The sequence below is a fragment of the Pteronotus mesoamericanus genome, unplaced genomic scaffold (genome assembly GCF_021234165.1).
Source record: "Pteronotus mesoamericanus isolate MK-2021 breed Mesoamerican mustached bat unplaced genomic scaffold, CSHL_Meso_final contig_82, whole genome shotgun sequence".
NCBI classification, from domain to species: domain Eukaryota; kingdom Metazoa; phylum Chordata; class Mammalia; order Chiroptera; family Mormoopidae; genus Pteronotus; species Pteronotus mesoamericanus.
In genome coordinates this window covers 15,360,436-15,381,754 of record NW_026555265.1, presented here as the reverse complement: position 1 = coordinate 15,381,754, position 21,319 = coordinate 15,360,436, and the positions used below count along the sequence as shown (strand labels likewise).

At 40.2% G+C, this 21,319-nt stretch overlaps 1 protein-coding gene and 1 non-coding gene across 2 annotated transcripts in view; both read left to right on the top strand.

The window, feature by feature from the left end:
* Positions 1 to 21,319, top strand: part of ANKUB1 (ankyrin repeat and ubiquitin domain containing 1) — a 44,160-nt gene that overhangs the window by 17,126 nt on the left and 5,715 nt on the right. The window contains exons 4-5 of the mRNA XM_054585286.1: positions 5,414 to 5,528; positions 9,017 to 9,952. Of these exons, the coding sequence (XP_054441261.1) occupies positions 5,414 to 5,528; positions 9,017 to 9,952 (1,051 nt within the window). The remainder of the gene's footprint in view (positions 1 to 5,413; positions 5,529 to 9,016; positions 9,953 to 21,319) is intronic.
* LOC129080044 (U6 spliceosomal RNA) lies at positions 15,358 to 15,464 on the top strand. Its single transcript, XR_008530132.1, has one exon. It is a non-coding gene; the product is annotated as a U6 spliceosomal RNA (small nuclear RNA).

Genomic DNA, 21,319 nt, shown 5'->3' with positions numbered 1-21,319 from the left:
AGATATTGACCTCAGAGTGTGGATGAGGAATCCAGAAACTTGGGGCACAGGGACCACATGAGGAGAGGTTGGACACAGTTCCCTAGAACAGGCACTACTGCTCACGCCTGCTTTCCTGCATGGCTTGGGCATGAAAGATGGATGGTCTCGCAAGCAGAGAGTGGGTGGATCCAAGTTTTGTAATTATATACAGTTTTGGGGGTCCTCTTAAAAATAATCTAAAATTAAAAATAGAGAATTAGAAAGCTCATATAGTGCGAGGCCCTGCAGTTTAAAGCTCATTAGTTTTACTTTCACTCCAGTTATAGATTTTAATTGTATTCTGTGGAACAACACAGCATTCTTGAAGTAAATTTCTATTTCCCAACAGAATCCCTAAACTTATGAAGGAATTTAATGGGTGACAAAGGAGGCATTACAAATTCATTGGGATGAGAGGATTAGCCAATAAATGGTGCTGGTTAACTTGCTTAGAAATTCTCTGGATAAATAAAAGTTGAGCACTGAGCATTAAGAGAAAAAACATCCATTTTTATCTTTGTTCTGTTAGAAATTAGGACTGCTTTATTGCAAGGAACTGAAATTGATAGTTATAATATTTGCTCCTAGATAGGGAATGAAAGCAGAATAAAATACAGGGCTTGATGGAGGTACCCTACTGTTGATGAGGATTTAAATCACATAGCAGTCAAGAATAAGAGAAGGAAAAAACCTAAAAAAATAAAAAGAAAAGAAAACAAAGAGAAAAAACAAAAAAAATAAATAAATAAAAATAAATCAATCACATAGCCTTCACGGTAGTTTTCAGAATCAGGGCTCATCAGCAGCAGACAGGTTGAGCTAGGGAAAGCTGAGACCCTGAGGTGAGGCAACCACTTAGGGAAGGGCAGATGCACCAGGAAGAACCCATGCATATATATCTAAGTCCTGCTAGGGGGGGTCCCGGGATAGGCAGGTCAGTCTGCAACTGGCAATTGGTAAGACTGAGAAAGGCAGAAGGTGAGCTTCAGGGAGATCCAGAAGGGACGTGGGGGTTGAACCCTAGCATAGCATCAAGGTAGTAAATGAATAAATGAATGAATGAATGAATGACATAACAGACAGAAAACTAGATAAGCAGGTTGTTGACAGCATGTTACAGAAACCTGACCCCAGAGAGAGGGGTTCAGAATAGCAACTTCAGTTCCAGGCTCGGTGAACAGAACCTCAGCTCCAAAACCTAAAAGGTAAGCTAGGTTTACCTTTTACCTTCGGGGGCACAAAGTGAGGGCTTGGTCAAGAGTAAGGCAAGATCCTAGAATGGGGAACACCAACTTTCCACCAAACCTCTGAACGACTGGCCTGGAATCTTCACCAATCCCCTCCTACTGGAATTAAAGTTGTTCCCTGGGCCTGATACTGGGATGGTTCTTCAAATTGAGAATGTGTGGCTACAGCTGTGGAGGACCAAAGAGGTCGGGGTACAGTGTCAGGCTAGAGCTTCCAAGCTCATCTGTGAGTGATCTTCACAGTAAACTAAAAACATAGCCAATCATTTAATTCAAAAGATAAAATAAATGCCCTTGGACCAGTGTTTAAAGTCCTTTGTTACCAGTGCTATCCATAGAAATCAAACATGTTATAAGAAAGTTTAAGTACAGCAAGAAGGTTTAGAGAAACTAAATCTATTACATCGAGGGTGATCCATATTTTAGAAAATGTTTATCAAAGCATTTCTGCAGCATACCTGCAGAACCACTGCTTGGTCTCTACAGAATAATTCCTTAATTCTCCAGCAAAAAAGAGTGAGCTGAGGCCAGATTTGTGAGGGCAGAGGAAGTTTGGGGGACGAGGTCAGTACTGCAGATCCGGCTCTGTGGGTAAACAAGCGCGACATAGAGGAATCAACCCACAAAGGAGAGTGAGGCCAAAGTCAAGAAATACAAAACCACAGTAAAAAAGTAACAGAGGAACGGCCCCATTTCAAGATTATAGATTATAACATAGACCATCCAGAAAGGGGAAGGATCAGCAGAGAGAACATATACTTAGGTGTGTGTCTGCTTGCGGAGTGGAGGCAAGAAGGGAAAGAGAGGGAAGTAGAGAGAAAAAAAGAAAAAAAACAAATGAAGGGAGGAGACTTTCTAGGCATTAGATAGGGTCCTAAAGACATAAATTCTGGGCCAAATTCTAATCCCAGCTTGCTTGATAACTTCAGACACCTCACCATGTCTTTGGGTCTCAGCTTCCTAGTCTATAAAAAGGGGAACTGAGTAGGCTAGTCTTTTAGGATCTTTTTATCTTCAGCATTCTGTGACTCTAAGATTACTTGTGTAAGGATATGCCAGCCAACAAAAGTAAACATGTTTATAAGCTTTGTAAGCCTCCAGAGTGCTAATAAGGCTGGCCTCCCTCCTTCCCTCACTCCCTTCCTCCCTTCCTTCTTTTCTGCAAGTATTTATTATGAACCTACTATGTGTCTGAGCCTAAAGATATGCATGGGTAAGCCAAGACACACACACATACACACGCACATCCCAGTTCCCATCATATTGTTTCAAAGCAGCTAATCCATAGGCTGTCCAGTGACATCAGCTATCACAGCTGAGCCAGTTAGAATCCGTTTGGAGACAAGTATGACATTGAGGACAGGAACACAAGCACAGGAGCCTGACTACCCAGGTCCAACTCCTGGTTGCACTACTTCATTGGGTATGAAAAAACTGGGCAAGTTACTTAATCTCATAATGCCTCAGTTTCCTCAGCTCCCAAGTGGAAACAATAATACAACTTATCCCTTGATATTTTTGTGAACTTTAAATTACCTTATTCATGTAAAGTACTTAGAACACTACAGAGCATCTAATAAGCATTTTATGAATATTAGATATGCATATTTAATATATTATTATCATCATTATTATTAGTCTTGCAAATTCAAATTGGGAAATGTAGAAAGATAAAATTGGTTATCAGTGGGGACAGAAAATGAAAAGTGTCATGAAATAAGGTTGGGTCATGGTAAACTAATGTTGAATGCATGCCAAAGTTGTGATAGGACAGAAACTGTAAGCAGGGCAACCTGTTGGTAGAGAAAGTGAGAAGACATACAAGAGACAGAGGGCACAATAGGGAGATTCTGGGACCTTGGTTCCTATTGCACACCCTTTACAGTCACCGTCTCAGTAAAATAAACCCATTTTTTAAGGGCCTCCTTGCAACCCAAGAGCATAACTAAAATATAGGACACAGACTAAATGAGACATGGTGCTTGGGCTCAATGAGTTCTCTATTAGTGTTTGAAAACTAATAATTCCAAAGCAGGATGTATGCTTAATAACAGTTTCAAACTATATTACGACAACCAGTTTGAACAGTCCTTTAACCTATTTGGGGAAGTGAGAGAATGGTGTAGTCAAGCAGGACTTCCTGGAGAAGATGATGCCAGTGTTGCATAACATACTATTGGTAGAGAGGCGGGGGAAGGACTCAGAAAAGTTCAGACAGAAGGAGCAAAAAGAGAAGCAGCCCTGGAGCTAGAAACAGTCTGGTGTGTATACAGAAGTGCAGGCAGTCTGTTGGGCTGCTGAGGGTGAGGAGGGCAGCGCATGCCCAGAATAGATTTGGGGCATCCAAATGGAACTTCATTCATCAACTATTTAGTGAACATTCAACATGATCCAGGCACCGTTGAGAAAGCAGGCATAGTGCTGTAAGAGGGTTAAGGTTCCTACCTTCTTGGAGCTTTTATTTCTGTGGGGAAACAAGTATCATCAACTTAACAGAAAAATATCAAATTTTAAATAGAAATAAGAACTATAAAGTAAAAGAAGGCAGGATAAAGAATGATGTGGTAAGGTGGAGGCTATTTTAGATAGTCAGAAAAGGAGATGACATTTGAGCGGAGACCTGAAGAGAGGGGAAGTTGGATGGGGAGCTTCTCAAAGTAGATTTAGGTGACAGATGATCTCAGGCTGAAATAGGGCGGAGCTGGTTGAGATGAAGGCAAGGAAACAGAGGTCTCAAACATTTCTAAGATAAACTAGTCAGGCCTCAGTGATTACACAGGTGTAGAGCATGAGAAAAAGGGAGGGATGAAGAACAACTCTGAAATTTCTAGCATAGGTAGTAAGGAAGATCGTGGTGCCATGCCCTGGGACACAGAATGCAGGAGGAAAAGCAAGTTGGGGATGAAAGATAACAAGCTGTCCTTTACAACAACATGACGGTAGTGTAGTCCCTTAGACAACAATGTCCCCAGCAGGGGGAATCCAGAGCTGAGGTCTGGGCCAGAGATTTAGACTTGGGGGTGAGTGGCATATGGGAGGTCAATGTGCCTTTCGGGTGAGCCTCGGGTGACCCTCAGTGAGCCTTTAGGGTCACTGAGACTGCCTGTTGGTCAACCAACAAGTATTTAGTGAGCACTTACCAAGTACTAGGTTGTGTGACAAGTCCTGAAGGAGCATGAAGAAAAAAATCTCTGCACAACTGAAATGATTCCAAGTCCTGATGGTAGAGGATATGAAGAAGTTAAAATAAGGCTGTGGGATAAACAGTATTCGAGGGGAGGTGGCAGTGGGTGGCTGAGGTTGCTTTAGCTGTGGTGGCTGAGAGGGGCCTCTGTGAGGACAGCATGCTTGAATTGAAAACTGAGTAAGAATAACACTCTTCTGTAAAGGCCCTTTGAAGCAAAAGGAGTGATAAATCTTTACATCCTGAGACGGGAGTAGAACTTGGTGTGTCTCAAGAACAGGTGAAAGGTCAGAGTACCCTGGACAGAGTAAGGGAAGCAGGCTGGATGGAGCAAGGGGAGAGACGGCTGGGTGGCCAGATTGGGTTTTATCCCGAGGAATGTGAAGAGTGAGCAAATCAGAAGACTGAGGAAAGAAAGAGTCTTGGAAAGCACTTGCCTGGGGAACAAAGGGAATATGGTGTCACAGGATCAGGACCGGGTAAACCTTGGAGGAGCAGGTGGTAAATCCTGCAGCAGCAGTGAACATAGCACAGAATGGATTCAATTTTGTGAAGCACAGAACAAAGGGGTCATTCAACTCCACCCTCAGCCCACTCGTAAGCTAAAGGCTCAAGAAGCATGCCCGACTGTCCTGCCACATTGTTCTTTAGTTTCCTCTTCCAACAGAACTGCTTGGTTTTACACAGTGATGTATACATCATCATAGAATCAGTATCCACAGGACTGTTCAAAGATAGCTGCAGAAGATATTTCAGCCTCATATGCAATCACTGTGCAGGCCTAAGCTAAAAAAAAACAAAAACAAAACAAAACACCTCTGTCTACTTATTTATTTTAGGGCTATCTTTCATTTTGCATCTAGTTCATGTCTCTGTTTGGGGAAAGCTATCTTTAGAAGTTTTATGGCTTGCCAAGCCACAGTGATGGACCGCACTATAAACTGCCTCTCTTGATCCACAGGCACAACGCTTCGCTTGGATGTCTGGGATGGATGGAAGGAATTTCTGATGGGTTGTCTCCTCGGACAGAAACTTAAAGTCCAACGCTATTTATCAAATGAAAAACCAGTACTTAAGTACGGAGATAAAGCAAATACTAAATTTAAGTAATTTTTACTCAGTTTCCATAGGACCTTGAGTTTTCAGTTCATCCCGCAGCGGGTGTGCTGCTCTCCATGTCAGTTCCACTTAGTATGTCTCGACCAGACATCATTGTTGAGAGATTTGATGGAATAGCCCATTTGATGGAATGCTAGCAGCGCTGATGGCCTTTGGGGATGGATTGCAATGTGGGTAGATGTTCCTCAGGAAACACTAACTATTTCAATGGGTGACCAGTTTGGTTTGGGTATCATCAGACTTCTAACACCTTTCTAAAAAGCCATTGGAATAAGTATCTAGTCACGCTCACATTCAATTTTTTATCCTCACCCAAGGACATGCTTATTGATTTTTAGGGAAAGAGGAAGGGAGGGAGAGAAACATCCGTATGAGAGAAATATTGACCAGTTGTCTCTTGTATACTTCCATCAGGCACAGAACCTGCAACCTAGGCATGTGCCCTGACTAGGAGTCGAACCTACATCCTTTTGGTTTGTAGGACGATGTTCCAACCAACTGAGCCAGTCAGGGCACATTCAATTATTCTAAAAACAAAACAACAATAACGAAACCCACTATTTGCTAATTGGTTAGCTGAAAAATCAGCTGCTTCTTCCTAAGCTTCCACGTAATTTTTCAAATTGCACTTACTACAATATTCATACCTTTGCAGTACATGAAGTAGAACAGGTGTGGCTGGGACAGTGAAAGTGGGTAGGATCAGAGAAGCAGGTGAACAGTTTAATGTATCTCTGCAGCTTCCCAAATGCTACGTTACCCTTTTGTTTTAAAATCAGTGGTACTCTATTTTAGAACAGTGCCCCCTTGTGGGTGATTTAATTACGCTTTACAGAAGCCCGCCTACCCACCCAGCAGCTCCAAGGGCTCTGTGAACTGATAGATTGGAAGGCACCTCTTGCAAGTTTATAAAATATTCAAATATTTAAAATTAATTTCTATTTGGGGATAGTAATAATTCTCTTTTCATGCTCTAAATTCAAAGAAATAGATGTGCTATATTTTACTTTTAATAGTGCATATTTATTGAGTACTTTATAGTAGACACTGTTATATTTATTATCTAACTTTATACTTTTATAAAGTAGATACTCTTTTATCTTGTTTTATAGGTGAGAAAACTGAGATTAGGAAATCTGCCCATTTTCATGCAGCTAACAAGAACACAACTGAGTACTGGATCCTCCTAACAACTTAACTCTAGTGCTCACTTGTTTAACCACCTCCACTTGACTTAATATTTAAATAAAGTCTCAGAGAATATAAATGATCACACTGAAAAGCTCCTTTTATTCTTCTACCCAATTAACAAATATCTATTGAGCATTTGCTATATACATAAGATCCTAGGAAGGTAGCAATACACAAGATACAGTCCATGTTTCCAGTAGGGAAAATAGAAAACAAGTAACCAATTCCTAAAGAAACGGAATCGTAAAATGTTTGGGAGTACAAACTCCAGGGCCCATCTGCCAAGGTTCAAAGCCCCACCCAATGTTTGGTTGTGTAAGGTTGGGTAAATTATATAGTCATTCTGTACCTTAGAACCCTCTTGTATAAAATGGGAGTAATAATAGCATCTATCTCACAGAATTGTTTTAGAGATTAAATTACCTAGTTATCATAGGGAATTTAGAGACCTGTCTGGCATATGACAAGCAGGATATAAATGTTAGGTGTTGTTATCATTCAGTGTGAAAAGTTTTATGACATGGCCACAGTGCAAGATGGTATGGGAACATATATTATGAAGAACTAACCAGGCTCAGGGGATCATCCTGAGAAACAATTAAAATTCAGACCTGAAGAGTTGGTACTCAGATAAATAGTGGTGGGGGTAGGGGAATGGGAAGCATGTTCTAAAGCAGATGGAACCACATGGACAAAGACCAGCAGCAAGAGAAAGAATTTTCAATGAAGTCACAGAAATTCCATATGATACATCATAGAGTGAGAGGGAGCTAGTAGCCAGGGGCTCAAAAGATACAAAGAGGCCAGCTCGTGCAGGCCCCACAGAAATGTAAAGGAATTTGAACTCTATAATTTAAGTGTTCAGAAGACATTGAAGGTAGGCTTCAGTGTGAGAGAGAGAGGCAGGCAGGGAGACAGGCAGGTAGTCAAGAGAAGATGGTGGCCTGGCCTATGCTAACTACTGAGAGGACAGCCTGTGAAAAGATACACTTAGAAAGCAGGATTAACTAGCCTCCGCACCAAGAGTGCCTCTAGTACCCACAACATGAGTGGTAAGGATGAAAGTGAACACCAGTTAGTCCATCCAGGAGGCGCTCTTCTCCCCAAATCGAGAAAACTGATCAAATTCAGACATGCTGATTTATATTAGCAATTTTAAAAAGAAATTGATGTGTGAACCAAAATGCCAACATATTAATGTACAACTCTAATTAGTTATAATTTAGCGGACAGAATCCTAGCGACCTATAGGTCCTGGGCAAACCATCTACCTCATATGAGAAAATTACACAGGAAGCCACCCACATATCAAAAGATGGAGTGGTGAGCATGTAATTAGACACGGAAGAGTTAATTACATGCAGTATACCTTGGATGATGCCGGGCTAGCTTCCCTTCATCTCTATAATGGGGTCAGACAGCCCTGCACAAGTATATTCTGGACAATACCTGGTAGGACCCTGTCTAGGTTTCCCTCCCTAATTCTTTCTTTCTCTGAACAGCTTTCCCCCATCATTCAACTTATGCCTTATAGGGTATTGGAAGGATAGTAAAAAGGCCAGTGGCCTCCAATACAGTGAAATAGAAGGGGCCTGGTAGGAAGTGGGGCAGGAGAGGGGCCAAGGGCCAGATGATCAGAGGCCTTACAGACCAAGGTGGGGAGTTAGAATTTCAGTCGCAGTGGGAAGTTTGAAACAGAGGACAGAAAACCTCCAATTTATAGAATAAATAGATCATTGAGTACTGTGTGAGGAAAAGCCTGGAGGGAGGTAAATGGAGGTGGGAGACCAATTAGGCACTGGGAGTGGTGCTGGGGGAGGGCGGCCACCTAGCACTTAGATCAGACAGCTGTAGGGACTTGGAGAAGCCAGAAAACAAGGACTGTTAGAAAAGGCAAAACAAACAAACATATACAACTTTCACATTTCTAAAATGTGCTAAATTTCTTCCAATACTTTCCCAGTTGATATAAAGCTTGGTATTTCTCCCGAGCATTGAGCCTTCGTAAGTAAGAAAACTGCTCCAAGGAAACCAGTTTGAATTATTTACAAATGCATAGTAGGATAATGTGTATAAGCAGGACTTCTACAGTTTAACCTGTATATTATTATATGCCTTTCCTGAAAACATATTGGGTAAAAGTTAGGAAGCAACAAAAATTTTAACTAGAATGTTTCATGGGCATTTAATGTAACCGCATTTGTCTGTTCGCTGACTTACTAATCTCCCACTCCTACTTGTTTCGCTCATTCAGGTATCAGAAAAGGGTGGCCTTGTACATCGCTGCCTTTTATGGCTACATTGAGCTCACTGAATGGGCCCTGAAGCAGGGTGCACGGCCCAACGAGGCGGTTGGCGTCCACCCTTACCGAGCATGGTGCCATGAAGCCCTGCATGCAGATGTCTCTAAATGTCCCATTCATGCAGCTGCAGAAGCAGGCCAGCTGCTGATTCTGAAGGCCTTTGTCAACTGCAGTGTGCTGTGCCTAGAATGCAGAAATGCAGCAGGACAAGCTCCTCTGACCATCGCGCTCAAACACAAGCATAAAGACTGTGTATTGTATTTACTTAGTAAAATGTGGTCCACAGTTTCTTTTCTGAAAATTTCAGTCCCCATGAGGATCTATATTAAAATAAAACAATGGGTGCTCAAGGCTCAGAGTCACAACCTTCATAAAAGCCAGCCATGTGGATCAAGGGTCTTTGGGGCAAAAGTTGGAGACACTGTGATGGTGGATGGCTTCAGCAAACCAAAAATGACCTCCAAGAGCTGGAGTAAAGCTGGGAACAAGGGCTCACAAAGCTCTATGGTCAAGTTACCTTCTCTCAGGGAACAAACTGCAAGCAGGAAACCTGTCAATCCTTTGGTAATTTCGCAGCAGGACACAAGAGAACAAACCCTCAAATTTCTTCCTCTGGTAAATACAAATACATTCTCTGAATTACAAAGACAACAACAAAATTGGAAAAATAGTATTGCCGTGGATAAGAAAAAAGAAAAGCTCATAAAAAATACATATCTCCCCCAAATCTCACTCCCTCCAGTTTCAAGAGCGGGCTACTCACATCCATCTTTTTACTATGCAACACCCAGTGCTGACTTTTTACTCAGATCCTCCTTTGCCTCTTTCTCTGAGCACAGTGGGAGAACTCCAAGGGAAAATGCCATCTACTGCTTAGCTGTGGCCAGGTAATGTTTTTTTATTTATGTTTTTATTTATGTGTTTATGTATGCATACATTTATTTTTTTTTTAGTTACATTTATTGTGGTGACATTGGTTAGTAAGAATGTTTTCTCCTTAAACATATGACGGCAACCCTTTAAAAGGGCAGGTTTAGGGGCAGGAAATGAATGGTCCATGAAGCCTTACCATGCCGTATAGTGTAATACAGGTTGTTCCAATGCATCAGTACCTGGCTTCAAGGACCTCATCTTAGTCCCGTGTCTAGAACAAAACAGATTTTATTGTCCAATCTAATCTGTGTAGTGCTTTACTCCTCAAGATTTCAGGAAGAAAAGAGACATAGTTAAAAGAGATGTATCAATTAACAAAGTCCATTGTTTCTTTAAAAAAAAAGAAAACCTAACAAGAAATTGTGCACTGAAATGTGGAAGGGAGACATCAAGAGTGTCATGGAAGACTGGGTTGTAATGAAAGTGGAAGGAAAAAAAAGGAACAACTGAACCATAAAGACTTTAGTTGACTTACTGGCCAAAGTATGCAAGTTGTGGGAGACCTGTATTGGATGGGGTGAGAGAGCTGACATTAATTAGTATTCAAGGTAAGTATTAAAAAATAATGAACGATAACATTTAAAGGCATAAACAAGTGTATTTGAGGTGGACTTTTCAGATACATTCACTTCATAAGATAAAATTTTATATGCTGATTATGACATTTCACTAAAAACACAACTCTGATCAAATCTCAGGTCCCATTCATTACATATGAGGTATTATTGGGTGCCAGTATTACAGCAGAAATATAAATTTTTTGAGTAACTTTTCCCCCTACTCAATTTATGAGAAGGAAAGAAAAAAACAAGTCTAAATTGTATTCGTTGCCTTTTTATATTGGTCTTAATGTCAGCTCTAATTTATTTCAGGGAGGTTACTGCCACCTAGTGGCGATAGTAATCTGGGCTACAACACTGGCACAATTCAGAGCAATGACAGTAAAGAAACTACTTAATATCTTCATCTTTGTAATTTGTGAGATATCTCTGAGTAGAATGCAGATAAAAGAGATAACCTAAACTTCTAGAAAAATGCTAGAAAATTATTAATTGAAAAAAATTACATAGCCTGTCTTAAAATCAGGCTGTAAACAATTGAAAGGAAATACTGGTTAGTTTTATCAACCGATGCATGTTAAAAATGGGCTTATTTTCTTATTGTGTCAATTACACCTAACTAAAATTGAAAAAAAAAAGCTTATTTTTCAAGCATCCAATAAATTCTTATTATGGCCCAGTGCAATACTAGGCAGGATGGAAATGTGCAAATACATCTGTATTTAAGGTGGGCCTGTGTGTGAGGTGGGGGGAGAAATGCTGCCAGTGTCTATTGTGTGGAGTGTTTTCTTGGGGAGGAATTCAGTTGCAAAATATATAGCAAAATGCATAAGGGGTGTTAATCCCACATATATGGTTCTTTTTGCATGCATCCATGTAATAGCTACTCAGGTCAGCTATTGGACTTTTGCATTCATTTCACTTGACTATATACTTAGAAATAAAATTGCTAGGTCACAGGGTAAGGTTATTTTTAGTAAACACTTCCAAACAGTTTTCCAAAGAGGTTGTACTAGAATGCTGTTTTTGTAGGTATATTTTATACAATTCAAGTTATTAGGGAAAACAATTTCCAGGTTGAGAAAGGAATTTCTGGGAAAAACACTGTAGTAAAGAAAAAAGTTAGCAAGCCCTGTCTAGTGTGACTCAGTGGGTTGAGCACTGATCTGAGAACTGAAAGGCTGCTGATTTGATTCCCAGTCAGAGCACATGCCTGGGTGGTGGGCCAGGTCCATAGCTGGGAGCATGGAAGAGGCAAACCATCAATGCTTCTCTCATACATAGATGTTTTTCTTCCTCTTTTTCTCCCTCCCCCCTCTCCCTAAAAAATAAATAAAATCTTTTCTTTAAAAAGAGGTTAGGAAAAAAAGAGGTTAGCAAAGGTGGGTAAAATGAAAACATCTGCAATAGTGCCAACAGTAAAAAATAACAGAAAGAAAGAGGTTAGCGCAGAAGGGAGACGCTTAAAAGGAGTGGTGGTCAGTCTGGTTTTGCACTTCCTCTGTTAGAGTTTCTTCTAGTAAATATTTCCCACTTCACTGCTTCCCTTTTTCTCTTCCTTCTATTTGGACTCTCTATTTCCTTCCACCTGTTTTCTCCCCTTTCCACTGCATCTTTCCCAGGATCTGTCCCACAGCCCTCTGTTGGTGGGCTGTGGAGGGAAAGGAGCAACCTATAGTCTTCACGACCCTGCACAGCTCTTTTTGTCTGGTTTATGCCCCTCATAGGAGTTATGAAAGCACCTTGCCTACCTGAAACCACCTGTCAAGCCAGGGAGAGGTGGATATAGTTATACTACCCTTTTCTCCTTGAACTGGGAACTCCTATGCTGAAAAGAAACACTGAGATTCAGTTAGGTGGTTGGGCTGATGGCCCAACCAGTGATTATTATTGGTTATTCATTCAACAAACATATATTTTTGTTGGTGATACAGTAGTAGCATGATTTTCCTAGTTTTAGCACTGCAAGTCCGGTTTCCTGAGAAATCCCTCAGGTTTTGGCAAACCAGGACAGGTGGTCACCCTATATAATCAAGAGCAAACACAGTTACAGTTCTGCACTTATGAAGCAAACTACTTACCAGCGTGTGATGGACGTTATCACACAAGTTAGGAAAGTACTCTGAAGGAAGGGAACTTGGAGGAAGAGATTCTATGACTTCCTTAAGAAAATGTCTGAACTGAATTCTGAAGGATGAGTAGGGATTAACCAGGTGAAGGAAGAGTGGAAAGAGAGTGCTCTGGGTAGAAGAAATGGCTTGTCCAAAAGCCTTGTAGCTGGAGTTCGTGGGGCATTTGTGAAATAGAAAGATGTGCTAGAGCAGAGTGAGAGAAGTATGAGACCAACAAGGAGAGGCAGGCTGGGGTCCCTATGAAGGACTGGGCAGTTTTAGACTAAAAACAATAAGGGAACATCGAAAAGTTTGACCTAATCAGCTTCACATTTTGTAGAGACCACCTTGGCTGCAGTTTAAGAGAACTAGAATGGACTCTGAAGTCCAGATAGGAGGCAGCTGCAGAGGTCCAGGGGAGAGATGATGGTAGACTGCACTGCATGAGTGCCTGGAGTAATGGAAAGCAGTAGATGGGTTGGAGACAAGTGTAAGAAAGAAATTGATAGGACTTGGTGGTAGATCGCATACAATAAGAAATGAAGGCCAGGGCAGATGCGAAGATGACTCTTCTCTTTTGAGTTAATCAAAGCAAGCAAGAGTGAGGTTTCTGCGTGCACAGACATACCCAGTTGTGGTGTCAGCAACATGACCCATAATGCTCTGTTCCCACCTCTAGAGAGATGTGGGCAGCTATGGGAATTCCTAGCTCTTCTCAGGAGCTTACAGATGTATTTTGAGCAGGTCCTCATGCTCAGAAAGCCCAAGAGAGTACCCATTTGGTAGAGGCAAAATAATGCTATAGTAAGGCAGCCCTGTTGATGAGTGTGAGTATTGCTCTTGCCTGCCAGAGTGATAATAGCTACATTGGTCTCTCCTGGGTAAGTGCCAGAACCCCAGAAAATGATGACTTGAGAACAAAGTGCCTAAATTAGCCCACCTGCACACACTCACAGAGGGTGCGTTTGGGTGAGGCAAAGAGGCAGGGGCTATTTGAAAAAATCTGACCTGAGTGGTGCCAGACTGTACCCTCTCCCTCCAGTCCTGCTTTGTTTTTACTTACAGTGCTATCACAGTCTGATCTGTTTTTTAATTTTTATTCAATTTAATAAAATTATATAGGTTTTAGGAGTACAGTTCTGCAGTACATCACCTATATTGTATTGTGTGTTCGCCATCCAAAGTCAAGTCTCCTTCCATCACTATTTATCTCCTCTTTACCTTCCCCTACCCCCCTTTCCCTCTGGTAATCACTATACTGTTGTCTGTTTCTGTTAGGATTTTTTTTCCTTTGCTTAATCCCTTCATCTTTTTCAAACTCCCCTCCCTCCTGACAGCGGCCAGTCTGTTCTATGTATCTATGAGTCTGTTTCTATTTTGTTTGTTAGTTTATTTTGTTCATTAGATTCCACATATAAGTGAAATCATATGGTACTTGTCTTTCTCTGACTGGCTTATTTCATCTAGCATAATATTCTCAGAATGAAAGTTACTCACAGACTAAAAGTAAAGGCATGGAAAAAGATATTTCATGCAAATGGAAATGACGAAAAAAGCTGGGGTAGCAATACTTATATCTGACAAAATAGACTTTAAAACAAAGGCTGTAATAACAGACAAAGAAGGGCACCACATAATGATGAATGGAGTAACCCAACAACAGGATAAAACCCTTGTAAACATTTATGCACCCAACATAAGAGCACCTAAATACATAAAGCAAATCTTGACGGAGATAAAGCAAGAGATCAACAGTAATTCAGTCATAGCAGGGGATTTTAACATCGCATTGACATCAATGGATAGATCTTCCAGATAGAAAATCAACAAGGAACTGGTGGCCTTAAATGAATGCACTAGATCAGATGGATTTAATTGATATATTCAGAGCATCAGAATATACATTCTTTTCAAGTCTGTATAAAACACTTTCTAGGATAGACCACACATTAGGACACAAAACAAGTCTCAATAAATTTAAGAAGACTGAAATCACATCAAGCGTCTTCTCTGACCATAATGCTAGGAAACTAGAAGTCAATCACAACAGCAAGACTGAAAAATACACGTGGACATGGAAGCTAAATAACATGTTTCTAAGCAATGAATGGGTTAACAATGAGATCAAGGAAGAAATCAAAAGATGATTTGAAACAAATGAAAATGAGGACACAAACAAAAATATATGGGACAAAATGAAGGTACTCCTAAGAGAGAAATTCATAGAATTACAGACCTCCCTCAGAAAACAAGAGAAACCTTAAATAAACAATCTAACTTTACACTTAAAGGAACTAGAAAAAGAACAATCAAATAATAATCCCAAAAAAATAATAAGAAAGGAAATAATAAAGCTCAGGGCAGAAATAAACAAAATCCAGTCTAAAAAACAATACAAAAGATCAATGAAACAAAAAGCTGGTTCTTTGAAGACATAACCAAGATTGACAGCCCTGGCCAGGTGGCTCAGTTGGTTGAGATGTCATCCCACACACCAAAGGGCTGCAAGTTTGACCCCAGGTCAGGGCACATGCCTGTGTTGTGGGTTCAATTCCCAGTCAGGGCGCATAAGGAGGGCAACAAATCACTGCTGCTTTCTCACATCGATGCTTTTCTCTCTCTCTCCTGCTTTCCTCCCTCCCTTCCCCTTTTCCTCTCTCTCTAAAATCAATAAAAACATATCACTGGATGCTCACTTCAGCAGCACATACACAAAAATTGGAATGATACAGAGAAGATTAGCATGGTCCCTGTGCAAGGATGATACACAAGTTCATGAAGTATTACATATTTTTAAAAGCTGTAGTACATTTACACAATGGAATACTATGCAGCAGTAAAAAGAAGGAATTCTTATCTTTTGTGACAGCATGGATGGAACTGGAGTCTATTATTCTAAGTGAAATAAGCCAGTCAAAGAAAGACAAATACCATATGATCTCACTTATAACTAGAATCTAAGGGACAACATTAACAAGTAAAATAGAATCAGAGACAAAGAAACAAGAAACAGACTGGCAGCTGTGAGAGGGGAGGGGGGAAGTTGAGACTGGGTAAAAGAAGGTGAAAGGATTAGAGAAACAACATATATGCATCACCCATTGACATGACAATGGTGTGGGGACTGACTGTGGGAAGGGGAGGCTGGGGGGGGGGCCCAAAGGGGGCAAAATGGGGGCAACTGCAATAGCATAAACAATAAAAACATTTTTTATTTTTTTACTAAAAATTAAAATTTGTATTAAAAAATAAAAACATATTTGGGTTAGGATTAAAAAAAAAAAAAGACTGACAAACCATTAACCAGACTTATCAAGAAGAAAAAAGAGAGGACCCAAATAAATAAAATAAAAATTAAAAAAGGAGAACTAACAACTGACACCAAATAAATACAAAAGATTATAAGAAAATATTACTAACACTATGTGCCAAAAATTGGACAACCTGAATGAATGGATAAATTCCTAGAAACACATAATCTTTCAAAATAGAATCAGAAAGAATCAGAAAATCTGAACAGACAGATTACAACTAATGAAGCTGAAGCACTAATTAAAAAAACTCCCAACAGACAAAAGCCCTGGCCTGGATGGCTTCACAGGTGAATTTTACTAAACATTCTGAGAAGAACTAACACATCCCCTTCTCAAACTATTCCCAAAAATCCAAGAGGAGAGAAGACTGTCAAGCTCATTTTATGAGGCCAATATTATCCTAATTCCAAAACCAGATAAAGACACTACAAAGAAGGAAAATTATAAGTCAATATCCCCGATAAACATAGATGCTAAAATCCTCAACAAAATATCAGCAAACAGGATGTAGCAATACATTAAAAATATCCTTACACCATGATCAAGTGGGATTTATTCTGGGGATACAAGGTTGGTATAATATCTGCAAATCAATACATGTGATACACCACATAAAATGAAGAATAAAAATCACATGATCTTATTAATAGATGCAGAGGAAGGATTCGTTAAAATTCAGCACACATTTTTGATAAAAACTCACAGCAAATAAGAATAGAGGGAACATATCTCAATGTAATAAAGACCATATATGACAAACTGACAGCCATCATATTCAACAGGCAACAACTAAAAGCGTTTTTCCCTAAGATCAGGAACAGGACAGGGATGTCAGCTTTCACCACTCTTATTCAACATAGTACTGGAATTCTTAGCCACAGTAATCAGACAAGATGAAGAAATAAAATGCATATAATTGAAAAGAAGAAAGTAAAACTGTCATTATTTGCAAATGCCATGACACTGTATATAGAGAACCCTAAAGATTCCACTGAAAACCTCCTAGAACTGATACATGAATTCAGAACAGTAGCAGGATACAAAATAAATATTGAGAAATCAGTTGCATTTTTATACACCAATAATAAATTATCAGAAAGGGAAACTAAGAAAAACAATTCCATTTATAATTGCATAAGGAAAATAAAATACTTAGGAATAAATCTAACCACGGATGTAAAAGACCTGTACTCGAAAAACTATAACACACTGAAGAAAGAAATTGAAGAAGAAACAAATAAACAGGAGCACATACCGTGTTCATGGATAGTAAGAATTCACATCTATAGATTCAACGCAATTCCTATCAGGATACCAATGGTATATTTCACAGAACTAGAACAAATGTTCCAAAAATATGTAAGGAACCATAAGAGACCCCAAATAGCCATAGAAATCTTGAAAAAGAAGAACAAAGTTGAAGGAATCGTGCTACCTGATATCAAACTACACTATAAGACCATAGTAATCAAAACAGCATGGTACTGGCATAAAGACAGACATATAGATCGATGTAAGAGAATGGAGACGCCAGAAATAACCCATGTCTTTATGGTCAATTAATATTTGACAAGCCCCGATAGTGTGTGGCCCAGATGGTTCAAATGTCATCCTGTACACCAACAGGTTGGGGTTTTGACTCCATATTGTGGGTTCGATGCCTGGTTGGGGCACATATGGGAAGCAACTGATTGATGTTCCTCTCTCTCTATCTCCCATTCTCCCTCCCTTCTTCTCTCTCTAAAATCAATAAACATTTTTTATTTTTTTAAAAATATAGTGGGAGTGGAACAGGCATGGGAGGTCCCACATTCACACATGGTCTCACATTCATGTGTGGTGGATAAAAATCAGGAGGAATGCCTTGGGAGCAAGTGACTGCAGCTCCAGGTCACACTGCATAGCCCAGGGTTCCAGCACTGGAAAGATAAAGCCCCAAAACTTCTGGCTGTAAAAACCAGTGGGGTTGAGGCAGTAGAAGAAACTGCCAGATTTTCAGGAAACCTCACTTAAGGGGCCCACATAGTCTTAAAATGTGTGCAAACCCACCCATTTTGGGATTCAGCACCAGGGCAACAGCTGAAAGGGTGCCAGTCACATACAGAGAGTGGGTGAAGTGACTGGAAACAGGCAAGTGCCAGGCAAACCCCCAGAAGCCAGGCAGTGGCACAACCCCATCTCCAAGGCCTCCTTCCCACACAGGGCCACAAAGTGGTGAAGCTGGTTGCCCCACCCTGGCAATTACTTAAGGCTCCACCCCACAGCCATTTACAGGTGCCTTTTACAGGCAATAAAAGCAGCTCTACCTAATACAGAGAAACAAACACAGGGAGGCTGACAAATTGAGGAGACCAAAGAAATATGGACCAAGTGAAAGAACAGAACAAAACCCCAGAAAAGGAACTAAATGAAATGGAGATAGCCAACCTATCAGATTCAGAGTTCAAAACACTGGTTTTTGAACACTGGTTTTTGAACACTGAGGCTTTGATCAGGATGCTCAAAGAACTCACTGAGTACGGCAACAATACAAAGGAAGAAATGAAGGTGACACTAAGCGAAATAAAGAAAAATCTACAGGGAACCAATAATTAAGGGAAGGAAGCCAGGCATAAATCAACAATTTGGAACATAAGGAAGAAATAAACATTCGACCAGAACAGGAAAAAGAAACAAGAATTCAAAAAAAAAAAAAAAAAACAAAACAACCCGAGGATAAGAAGACCCTGGGACATCTCCAAATGTGCCAACATCCGAATCATAGAGATGCCAGAAGGAGAAGAGGAAGGGTAAGAAATTGAAAACTTATTTGAAAAAATAATGAAAGAAAAGTTCCCTAATTTGGTGAAGGAAATAGACATACAGGCTCAGGAAGCAAAGAAAGTCCCAAAAGTTGGACCCAAAGAGGACTATACCACGACACATCATAATTAAAATGCCAAAGGTTAAAGATAAAGAAAGAATCTTAAAAGCAGCACGAGAACAGAAGAAAGTTAATTGCAAAGGAGTACCCATAAGATATCAGCTGATTTCTCAAAAGAAATTTTGCAGACAAGAAGGGACTGGCAAGAGGTATTCAAAGTGATGATAGGCAAGGACCTGCAACCTGGAGTACTTTATCCAGCAGAGCTATCATCTGGAATGGAAGGACAGATAAAGTGCTTCCTAGACAAGATAAAGCTGAAGGAGTTCATCATCACCAATCCCTTACTATATGAAATGTTAAAGGGACCTATTTAAGAAAAAGATCAAAACTATGAACATTAAAAAGGCAACAAATTCACAACTATCAATAACTGACTCTAAAACAAAAAAAAACCCCACCAAACTAAACAACTAGAACAAGAACAGAAGGTATAGAGATCACTTGGAAAGTTATCAGCTGGAAGGGAGAAGTGGGGAGAATGGGGATAAAGGTGAAAGAATTAAAAAGTATAGTTGGTAGGTGCAAAATAGACAGGGTGATGTTAAGAATAGCATAAGAAATGGAGAAGCCAAAGAACTTAAATGCATAGCCCATGGACATGACTAAGGGGGAGGGGAATTGCTGGAGGAAAGGGGAGTACCAGGTAGAGGGGGTACAAAAGGGGCAAAATTGGGACAACTGTAATAACATAATCAATAAAATATACAAAAAATATTTGACAAAGGAGGCAGAAACACAATGGGATAAAGACAGTCTATTCAAGAAATGGTATTGGGAAATTTGGACAAATATGTGCAGAAAAATAAAAACTATACCACCTTCTTACTCCATACACAAGAATAAACTAAAAATGGATTTTAATTAAAGACTAAAATGGTAGACTCAAAACCATAAAAATCCTAGTAGGAAACATAAGCAATACACTCTTGGACATTTCCTGTTCAATTTCCAGCAATATTTTGCCTGATATATCTCCTTGGCAAAGGAAACAAAAGAAAAAAAAATTGGGACTACATCAAACTATAAAGTTTTTTTGCACAGCAAAGGAAACCATCAACAAAACGAAGAGATGACCCACTGAATGGGAGAAGCTGTTTGCCAAAGATATATCTGATAAGGGGTTAATATACAAAATGTATGAAGGACTGATAAAGCTCAACACCAAAACCCCAAATAATCCAATTTAAAAATGGGCAAAGGACCTGAAGAGACACCTCTCCAAAGAGGACATACAGACAGTTAATAGACATATGAAAAAATGCTCAATGTCACTAATCATTAGAGAGATTCAAATTAAGACCACAATGAGATATCACCTCATACCTGTCAGAATGGCTATTGTCAATAAATCAACAAAAAAACAAATGTTAGTGACCTGGCCAGTGTGGCTTAGTTGGTTGCAGCATTATCCCATACACCCTATGTTGGTGGTTCAATTCTCGCTCCTAGGTTGTGGGTTTGATGCCCAGTTTGGGCGCACATGGGAGGCAACCAAGCAAAGTTTCTCTCTCGCATTGATGCTTCTCTCTCTCTCTTTCACTCCCTCACCCTTCCTCTCCCTCTAAAGTCAATAAACATATTTTTAAAATAAAAAAAAGTGTTGGAGAAAAGGATGTGAAGAAAAGGGAATCATTGCGCACTTGTGGTGGGAATGGAGACTGGTGCAGCCACCATGGAAAGCAGTATGGAGTTAACTTCGAAAAATTAAAAATGGAACTGCCTTATGACCCAGCAATATCACTTCTCAGAATTTATCTGAAGAAACCAGAAACATTAATTCTAAAGAATATAAGCACCTCTATCTTCATTGTTGTTGGGGGCAACATGTTGCGGGGAGTGTGGGATGTGGGCGTTCCTCAATCTGAGGGTTACTTCCCAGAGCCAGCTGAGAAGGGAGCGGGGCTCTGAATCCTGCAGAGCCTGTCCCGGGGTAGTCATGGATGGGGGGAATAAACACAGGTTGTGGCAAACACTTCTCTGTTTGCCAGGAGAGGGGACAGGGCTCTTCCCCCTAGGGGAGAGAAGGTCTCGAACCCCCAGGTCCAAAGGCTTTTATTGAGAACCATGTGCATGGGTGTATACAGCAAAGCTCATCAATCAATGTTAAAAGGCTATGCTTAAAGAAAACAGACAGAAATCATGGATAACAATTGGAGGAACACAAGAGATCTCCCTCGGGTCAGGGTCTATGAATAATGTAAATCGCCTGCCCAGTATGAGCCAGTTATCATCCCTTTTGAGGGAAGAACAAAGCATGCTTAGAGGAACTTACTTCTAGGGCTGATTGTTCCCGGGAACTGCCCGATCTGGTTTAGGGCTGTACCTGCCTTTATAATTGTTTCAAGCCAGAACCAGGGGGGCGGGACAGAGTCACCAAGAGATAAGGAGACTTCTTTCAGATAGAATGGGG